Source organism: Silene latifolia, chromosome 8 (assembly GCF_048544455.1).
Source record: "Silene latifolia isolate original U9 population chromosome 8, ASM4854445v1, whole genome shotgun sequence".
NCBI lineage: Eukaryota > Viridiplantae > Streptophyta > Magnoliopsida > Caryophyllales > Caryophyllaceae > Silene > Silene latifolia.
The window spans coordinates 76,361,565-76,371,540 of NC_133533.1; the positions used below are offsets into that span (position 1 = coordinate 76,361,565).

The 9,976-nt window shown below is 44.1% G+C and overlaps 1 protein-coding gene across 1 annotated transcript; it reads right to left on the reverse strand.

Annotated features, from left to right (window-relative positions):
• Positions 1-7,815: 7,815 nt before the first annotated feature.
• On the reverse strand, positions 7,816-9,445 carry LOC141595386 (uncharacterized). Its single transcript, XM_074415349.1, has 2 exons — positions 8,908-9,445; positions 7,816-8,711 (listed from the first exon to the last, which is right to left on the reverse strand). The coding sequence occupies exons 1-2, from the start codon at positions 9,443-9,445 to the stop codon at positions 7,816-7,818; spliced, it is 1,434 nt and encodes a 477-aa protein (XP_074271450.1).
• Positions 9,446-9,976: the final 531 nt, after the last annotated feature.

Sequence of the window (9,976 nt, forward strand, 5' to 3'; positions counted from 1 at the left end):
GTATAGTATATGATTCGGTAGCATTTATATGTCGTATGATAGGAGGAGGTTTCATAGAGGAAGCTTTTTTACTCGGCAGTAGAGAGACCGTCGATTGTGTGCTTACAGGTAGGATTTCCTACTCGTATTAGTCCCATAATGGGATGATTGTTGATGTGTTGAGATTGATTGTTTGTTATAGTAATTGTATTGTGACTGGTTTGTGATTGTGATTGTACATTGTTGATAGATTCGACGGTTGTTGATATTGTGATTGTGATTGGTTGCCTATGGTTCTCGAGATGCGTTCTCGGCTGAGTGGAGTCACTTGCGGGAGTGGCTTCACGCCCTAGTTTCGCCCTTCGTGGAACCCGACACGGAAGGGGATGTGCACATTAATGAACAGGGAAATCGCTCAATATGAAGAGCGGGGATTTGGTGGGTACGGTGCGGTCCCCCCTGGCGCAGGGCTGGTCAGTCCGGTGGACGATCGGTGATTGAGATTGTTGGGATTGGTGTGATTGTATGTGTGACGGTGTGAGCTGTCTGTTTATCGGATTGTTGATATGTATATAAATTGTGTGATTAGTATTGACCCCGTTTAAATGTTTTAAAAGCGTGGTGATCCATTCGGGGTGGTGAGCGAGTTGCTTAGCGGTATATCTTGGATACGCGTGGGATCTAGCTGGGGATGGAGTCATCACATATCAGAGTCTTTAGTCTTCCGTAGTGTTTGTTAGGACAGTTCCTTTCAGTTGGTTTATAGTTTGAGAGCAGTTGTATTTTGCTTACAGTTGGTTTTGTTATGTAATCACTTAACTTGTTTAATAAAGTATGTTTCTTCATTGTCTTATGATTATCATGCCTCGGGTAACCGAGATGGTAATATCTTCATACCTGAGTGATCCTGGTAAGGCACTTGAAGTATGGGGGTGTTACATTAAGCGGTTATGGTTTTGAAAATTTTTACCTGTGACAAGTAGGAGCATGTAATTTTTCTATTAAATACGGTTATGAGAAGGCCTGCATCTGTCATGTCTTATCCCCATACAGCATCCCTGCTTTTAGGAGTCGTTTTTTGTTTTCATTATGCGAGATTTGGTAAAGTATTTTAGTTGGTGTAGACTTTGGGAGCAAGATTCATTATCTTTTAGGAATTTCACACTAAATGCACTCCATGCTCTTTGCAGTGATCTTCCGTATTGCTTCTACACAATCGTCAATGCGGAAGTTTGACCATGATTTTCGACATATTAATGGTCAAAGTTATAAAAGTTTGACCTCTAAGAAGCAAGGTGGAAGATGTTTAATAAGAGAAGGAAGTATACATGATGAATTTTCTAATATAAGATCATAATGGTATTCTCTATGAAGTGTGGTATGCCGGTTACATTCTTGAAGAACATTAACTTCGTAAGAAGATTATCTAACGGGATCTGTCTTGTTATCTATCACCTTGGAAATTCATAGTAGAAGGGAAGATACTTACGGGTTCCAAAGTCGGCAAAAAGTATTGAACCCGAGGATAGTAATGACTTCCTCGGATACAAATATTCCTTTCGTTCTTAAGCAGAAACCATATACGTTGTGGCCATCCTACGTAGACGTGACAGACATATTAGGTCATGCCGAGTTCAGGTGTCACATTTAGCGGGTCACGAACTCTTCAACCCAAACCCGACCCAATTAAATCTCGGATCGTGTTCGTGTCCAGTTACATTAATAGGTCATCAAGCCTCAACCCTAACCCATTTTTTACGTGGCGTGTTTTCGTGTCGTGTCTACATTTGGAAAGTGTAAACATATTTATGTGAGGATCAATAAAAGTTGGGATTAACTTAGTAAATAGGTTATTCGTGTCGGGTTCGTGTGTAAAGTGCTCAACCCAAACCTAGCCCAATTAAATCTCGTGTCGTGTTCATGTCGACCCGCTTTCATAAATGGGCCGTTAAATGTCAACCCAAACCCGTTAATTTCGTGTCGGATTTGTGTCATGTCACTGTTTGCCGGCTCCAATACTCCGCCATGACAATAAACAAGAGTTAGGGACAGTCACTAACTCATGTTGAAATTTATCTGCCGAAACCAGTTTTTATTAATGCCCAACTTTATGTAGAAGTGTTAAGAACAACGTCATCCGAGAGATTAAGGTTCTTCATTGATGATAGAGACCAAATTTATCAAGGCCACAAGAAGGACATTGTTTACAAAGAAGTTTTCACAATTTACCAAATTAAGATATCGTATTATATATTTTGTATGAAGTTTTTAAGGATAAGTAGTACAAAACTATTTCGGTTTAAAAGTGGTGGTGGTGAGACAATAAGAACAGTAACTCTATAGTCCAACTATATCTCTGAATGTTAGTATACAACTGATATAGTTAAATACCAAATGCCACAACTCTTTCGTTGCGTTTTTGTTATAGGAACTGATGATTAATCTGTCCTCATTGAAATCAACCTCCCAAAATTTTGCTCGCTCCCATTTTTAGCATAGTTTGACTTTTTGATAAATTTAATAGTTTTTTATTACCAGCCTAGGGTAACGTAAAATAACGTTTTCAATGGTGCCATAAAATATATACCGCTAACTGACATTATTATCATACTAACTTGATAACCCAACTATTTTAGAAAATGACATAAACTACTAACCGATGTTGTCATAGATGATACTACTAGGTGCCCGGCATTCTATTTAATAGAATCAGAGATATTTTGATTGTGTTTAAAGACTATTAATTCTATTGGAATTCATTTTGGATTTGATTTTGCGAGATGTTTATAAGTAGCAAATACTCTTAATTGTAAATAGTCAAGATAAAATTATGTTGTAAGAGATCTAACATTTTCTCTCAACGCACTAAATATATATAATTATGATACCTGATGTTTTTTTTTGTAACAACATTCAGTTTTTGCAAAACTCATAAAGACATGTCTCCGTTATTAATACTTCATATTGGTGAGCTCCATAATGTTTATATAGAGAACGTTTTGTATTTATTTAAAAATCGATTGTGCCTGTAACAATGAAAATGATAGCTACATACTATAATTATGTCACTTGATACTAATCGATAACAAAACTTTTATGCTAAAAGTACTAATAATTCATCGGTTATCATCTACACCAATCACGAATATTTTTTTCATCAAACACATATGTTTTGGTAAATTTCTACCAATTTAGGGTTAAAGCGGTCTTAGCGTTAGGTCTATGTTTCGATTTGAATGATTATTGTATGTTATCCTGTATGAACGACTTAAACGAAGAACACAAGCAATTTTGGTGACGCGGAAAACCCGATGTGGGAAACAACCGCGGGGGGAGACGGAATCCCACCAATATTTTCACTATAATTCGAGAGGAAATACAGTTCGTATGCTTGCTATGAATGCTAGGGTGTAGTTCTTGTATTTTCCGATGATCTTCCTTCTTTGCATCGAGGCTCTTTATATAGGGGAGCTCGTTGGGCTAGGGTTTCTTGCTTTCCCTCCAAGTTATTCCTAATTTGACACTGGGTAGGACTTTCCTTCTTCGGACCTCGCAAGATTTTGGACTCTCATAAGCTTCTCCCGCGTGGACCAAAGCCCATACCCTACGCTGCTTACTAACGCTGGCACCCTGACTCCCTGATACCCTGCATCCCGTAACGCTCCCAGGCCTGCTGCCCCAAGTCAGCCCATATCCAGATTTTGGGCCTAACAGTTTGCCCCCAATTTTCTGCGAAAAGTGCAACCCTAATTATTTGAGTGGGAAATTGCAGTGTATCGTTGAGTGACTTCTCGCATACTCCATTTCAATTCACATTTCTGAAGACCCAAACTACCCCTTCCTATTTAATCTCATCCGCCCACCATTTTCTCTTTCATCATCATTTCGCCTCCTCAAAAACTTCAACTTTCCGTCTCCCCAAATCCCTTCTTCGTCAACGTCCTTTCACTGCTAGCGCCGCCTTCATCCGTCCTCTCAGGTACTTTCGCTGCTCTCTCCTCGATTAACATGGCTAAGACCCATTTAACATCCTCTTCCTCCACCACCATCGACCTCGAAAACGATGAATTCCCTTCACAGGGAGTCCTCAAAAGACCGCATTCCGGCGACTCCCACCTAACCCAAGAGGATATACCTAGGATCAAAGCTCTGTTGGGGTTGGGTGACGATGTGGTGATCCTCATCCCCAAACCTGGCCAGAAAGCAGACGCCCTCCACGCGGGGTGGATCTGCTTGTACACCTATCCCTTCGCCCTTGGCCTTAGATTTCCTTTTCCCCTGATGATTCAAGAGTTCATTCGTTTGAACTCCCTACCCATGGCCCAAATCGCCCCTTATGTATGGAGAATCCTTTTGTCCACCGTTGCTCTGAACAACAGCCTGGGCGCGGAAATTGGGTTATCAGATCTGGCCCATAGGTTTGAGTGTCGGTCACTGGGGCACGGCCAATATACTTTCAGGGCCGTGGAGAAGACTGAAAACTTCCTCCAATCGGCTGCTAAAGGGAAGGACGATGGGTGGTATGAGGATTTTTTCTATGTCAAGCTTGATTCTCTCCCCATTCATGCTGATTACTTGTTCGAGCGCTGGGTTTTTGCTAAGAGTAAGTATATTTTGCATATCTACTCTTGATTGTTCTTGTCACTTACTATTCTTACTCTTTGATCTGATGTAGAACTCACGAACCCCGAGAAATCCGAGGACGAGGATACTTCTGTTGCCAAGCTCTTTTCCATCCCTGAAGATCGCAGGCTGTTTCCCCCTTTGCTCTCTGGCTTAGCCGATTCTGCTACTGAAGAAACCATTTCTTCTGGTAAACATCCTTCAATCTCTTGGAATCTCTTGCCTTCACTGGCTCTTTATTCTGATCCCCTGCGTTCTTGTGCCCCTACAGGAAGTGCTAAACCATCTGCCTCTGAGTCCTGATGCGCCATGCCAGGAAAAGGACTGCTGATTCCTCTCACTCCCCTGCCTCCTCAAGAAGGAGATCCTCCTCTAGGCCTGCTCCAGAGCCCATTGAAGTGACCCCGATATCGCGTGCACCTGAGTCCCATGTTCATACTGACGAGCTGCTGCTACGCCTCCCTGCTGAGTTTGGGGACGCTGATCATGCCAATTACTGGCCTGCACTAGAAAGGCTTCTGACCCCGGCTTGCTCCAAGGCGTTTGACTCGGCTGCCCCCCAAGAAATGACCGACCTGGCTGCAGAACACTGCTTTCTGGTGAGTCTCCTTTCACTGCTTCTTTTCTTCCTTTGCCCCTGTGCTTTCATGACTAACATTTTCTTCATTGCAGTCTCTCCAATCCTCCCTCTATCTTCGTAAGATGCTGCAGAGGGCAAAGATTGAATGTCTGGCCTCTGTGGGAAAGAACAAGGAGCTCACAGCTACCTGCGCTAAGTTGAGGGAACAACTCCATGTGGCCTTAAAAGAGAAGGAGGCAGCTAAAGACCAGCTGGCGAGGACCCAGGAGGCTAACTGCGTTCTGACTGCCGGGTTGACAAAGGCAGAGGCCCGTGCCGAAGAGATGGCTGAGCTAGCCAAACATGTGGGTGCCTATACTGCTTTTGAGGGGCGGATTGACTGTATCCGTGCTTATACTGAGGGGAGGCACACGTCTTAGAACCTGGAGGAGGAGCTGGCAGAGTTTGCTCGTGCATTTCCCAATGGCATGGACCTGAGCGCCCTGTTTCCTCCTGAAACTGAAGCTGCTAACCCGGAGCCTGAGTACACAGCCATGGATATTTCTGGAGCCATCTCTGGGACTGTCGAGGAGATCCTGGCTGGGGAGACTGGTGATGGCGCCATTGCAACTCCTGAGGCTGTTCAGGCACCTGCAATGGAGGAGCAAACAGAGCATGGGGAGCAGAGCAATGGCCAGGAAGCAGTTATCGAGAGGATTGACCTCTCTTAAATTTTATTTCAAATTATCTGGGGACTTGGCCCTGTGCGGCGCAAGTTTTGTAAAAAACTATTTTCTTTCTTGTTTTGGTCCGTTTTGTGCCTGCCGGTGTGCAGGTTTTGAACTTTCGGTGGCGCCTGCTAAAGGTAGCAGGTGCCCTAACTTAAAGTAGCTCTGGGCCCTGGTTTCTAGGCCCTACTTTTGTTATACTTGCGTTTTGCCATTGATTTCTGGATTTTTGTTTCCACATAGATATACCCAGGAAGCTGACCTGGTTCCAGGTGTGCATCTCCTGTTTCTGGCGACAGGCTTGTGATAACATATTTTACCCATGACGTAAAATATCTTATCACTAGGGTTAGCTGATTAGAGCGTACCTTCACTGAATGTTTCTGACTAACAAGGAATGTTGCGTTCCTTGTGGTTCCAGACGTTTGAAATCGGTGCGTGCACTCTTTGATTGACGACATAGCTATGGGATTACTGAGTTAACGTTAAGGTATGGGTGGTCTAAGTATGCCGAACCCTGCGCGCTACCTCGGTGTATGCTCTCCATGTGGCTTGACTTAAGATAAACGTCTTCGTAGCCTCACATGGCAGGGGCTTGACCCTCAAAGTGTGCCTCATCTGATAAGTAACCAACATTAGTACCAAAGCCTTTCTTCGTAGAAGCGTTATAAAGTCCAAAGTAGTGCAAATTACCTGGTGCTATCTCATGGTGTTCCAGGGCAACACCTGGATCCAGGAAGCCACAGCCTGTACTACTCGGTTTAAAAACGACTCTTTCTTACTTCAAAAAAAAGAAAAACTAAAAGCAAAAAGTTTTGTGAAACATACTAACACCTAAAGCATATACTAACCCCCACCCCCTTTTTTTTTTTTGAAAACTTTTTTTTTTATGCTTCACGGACTTTCGAAAGGTCCTTTGTACACTAAAGTTTTGGCACTTTGTCAGACAAAGTACCGTTTCAAGTGACGGATGTTCCAGGGTTTATCCAGGATTTGACCGTGCATGGTCATCAACCTGTATGCCCCATTCTTGATAATGCTTTCGACCTGATATGGCCCTTCCCATTTGTAGGCAAACTTGCCTGCTTTGTGGTTCTTGGTATTTTCGAATACCCTTCTGAGTACAAGGTCCCCTACTTCAAGGGTCCTGATCCTAACGTTCTTGTTATATGTCCTTGCTACGGATTATTTATACGATGCCATACGTATGTAAGCGCTTTCTCGTAGCTCATCAACTGTATCCAGGCTCCTAGCCATTTCGACTTTGTTTTGTTCTCCGTCTAATGTACCGTATTCGTGCGTGGGTACCGTAAATTGCGAGGGTATTACTTCCTCCGCTCCGTATACAAGGCTAAACGGAGTTTGACCTGTTGCCATTTTAGGTGTTGTTCTATCCGACCAGTACGGTGGCGGTTCATCCGCCCATTTTCCCCCAACTCTTCCGGTAGTTTTCGAGGTTTTCCACAATGATTTTATTGCTGGACTCGGCTTGGCCGTTGGTTTGTGGATATCTGGGGGCTGATTTTCTTAGTGTTATGTTCCATCGTGCACAGAAGCCCTCGGTGTTATCTGATATGAACTGGGACCCGTTGTCGCATATGATCTCGGATGGTATCCCAAATATGCTTATGATGTTGCGCTTGATGAAAGAGATCACCTGCTGTTCTTTTACCTCTGTCATTGCCTCTGCTTCAATCCACTTTGAGAAGTAGTCGGTCATGACTATCATATATACTCTATTTCCTGGAGCTCTGGGCAGTTTGCCCACTATGTCCATGCCCCACATCATGAATGGCCATGGAGAGATAATCGGATGCATTGGTTCTGCTGGCTGGTGGATTGCTGGAGCCGCCTTTTGACACAACTCGCAGCGTTTAGCGTGATTTACAGCATCTGCGCGCATGGTGGGCCAGAAATACCCTTGTCTCAAGATTTTGTTTGACAGACTTCGTCCTCCAACGTGGTTCCCACATTCTCCATTTGTGCACATCTTTCAATATCTTGTTTGACTTCCTCTTTGCTTAAGCACCTGAGGCATGGTCCTGCCAATGATTTTCTGAAGAGAATATTATCAATCATGATGTATCTAGAAGCTTTTATTCTGAAACTTTGTGCTTCTTTTCTGTCTTTGGGGAGTGTCCCATCCCTTAACCAATTTAGGTATGGAACCCTCCAATCTGCATCCTGCTGTCCTACTGCGGAGACCAGCGTCCTGGTTCCTTGTGCACACTGCACGTGTACATCCTCTTTCATTGGTCTCTGATTTGGCTCTTCCTGGATGGATGGGGTCAACACATGAGTAATCGGTATGTTTGATAGTTCTGCGGGCTGGAAGGTGGATCCCAACGTGGCCAGAGCGTCTGCCTCCATGTTCTGCTCCCGCGGCACCTGAGTTATCTTGAATGTTCTGAATTTTGACTTTCGCTCTGTGGCTATTTTCAAGTAAGCTATCATCTTTGGATCACGCGCTACATACTCGTTGTTTACGTGATTTACCACAATTAAGGAGTCACTGTATACCCTCACGTTCCTCACCTTGAGCCCTGACGCCATCTGCATCCCAAGTATAAGAGCTTCATACTCGGCTTCGTTGTTGGTTGCCTTGAACTCACACCTAATGGCTTGCACTATCATGTCTCCTTTAGGAGATCGAAGGACCAGACCTACGCCAGCCCCTCTTGGATTTGAGGCTCCATCAATGTACAAGGTCCATATTTCACCATCCTGATTCCCTGTTATCGCCAGCATTCCTTCTTCTGCCTCCCTACGGGTGGCGGGGCAGAAGTCAGAGACGAAGTCTGTTAGGGCTTGGGATTTTATCGCTGTTCTGGGTTCAAATTGCAAGTCATAGCCACTAAGATGTCCGACCACTTAGTCATTCGCCGAAAGTTCGGGCTTCCTCATAATAGTCTTTAGCGGGTAATTGGTTATGACATGGATGGTGTGAGATTCAAAGTACGGCCCAGATTTATAAGAAGCGAGAACAAAGCCAATGCTAGTTTTTCAAAGGAAGTGTACTGGTCTCTGCAGGGGAGAGAGACTTGCTAATGTAATACACGGGATGTTGCACTCCTTCTTGTTCTTTGACCAAGACTGCGCTTACGGCTGCTTCCGTGACTGACAGGTACAAAAATAGTGGTTCCCCTTGCTCAGATTTCGCGAGTAATGGTGGCGTGCTTAGGTAGCTTTTGAGTTCTGCGAATGCTTTTTCATGCTCCTCAGTCCATTCGAATTTCTGACTCTTCCTCAATATATCATAGAATAGTTTGCACCTATCCGAGGCCCTTGATATGAACCTGTTTAGGGCCGCCACCTTCCCCGCCAGCCTCTGCACGTCTTTTAGCTTCTGGGGTGATTCCAGCTGGAGTATTGCTCTTATCTGTTCTTTGCTTGCCTCAATTCCCCTCTGGGTCACCATGTACCCTAGGAATTTTCCTGAAGATACCCCAAACGAGCATTTGGACGGATTAAGTTTCATTTTAAACTCCCTTAACGTTTGGAAGGTGTCTGCTAAGTGCTCCATGTGCATTCCTGCTTTTTTGGACTTCACCACCATGTCGTCTATGTATACTTCCATGGTCTTTCCTATTTGTTGCTTGAACATTTTATTTACCAGCCGCTGGTACGTGGACCCGGCGTTCTTCAGGCCAAAGGGCATGACCTTGTAACAATATATGCCTCTTTTCGACATGAATGCTGTTTTCTCTTGATCTTGTGGATGCATCTTGATTTGATTATAACCGCTCCAGGCATCGAGGAAAGTGAGTACCTCGTGTCCTGCAGTAGCGTCCACCATTGCATCGATATGTGGCAGTGGGAAGGGATCCTTGGGATAAGCTTTGTTTAGATCTGTGAAGTCTACGCACACCCTCCATTTGTCGTTCTTCTTGGGCACCACTACTACGTTAGAGAGCCACTCAGGGTAACTGACTTCTCTAATTTTATCTGCTGCCAGGAGACTGTCTACTTCTTTGTTAATGACCTCATTTCTTTCTGCTGCGAATTTTCTTCTCTTCTCATTGTCATCTTGGGGTGCACTTGGGTTCACGCTAATTTATGCGAAATAACGGATGGGTCTATGCCTACC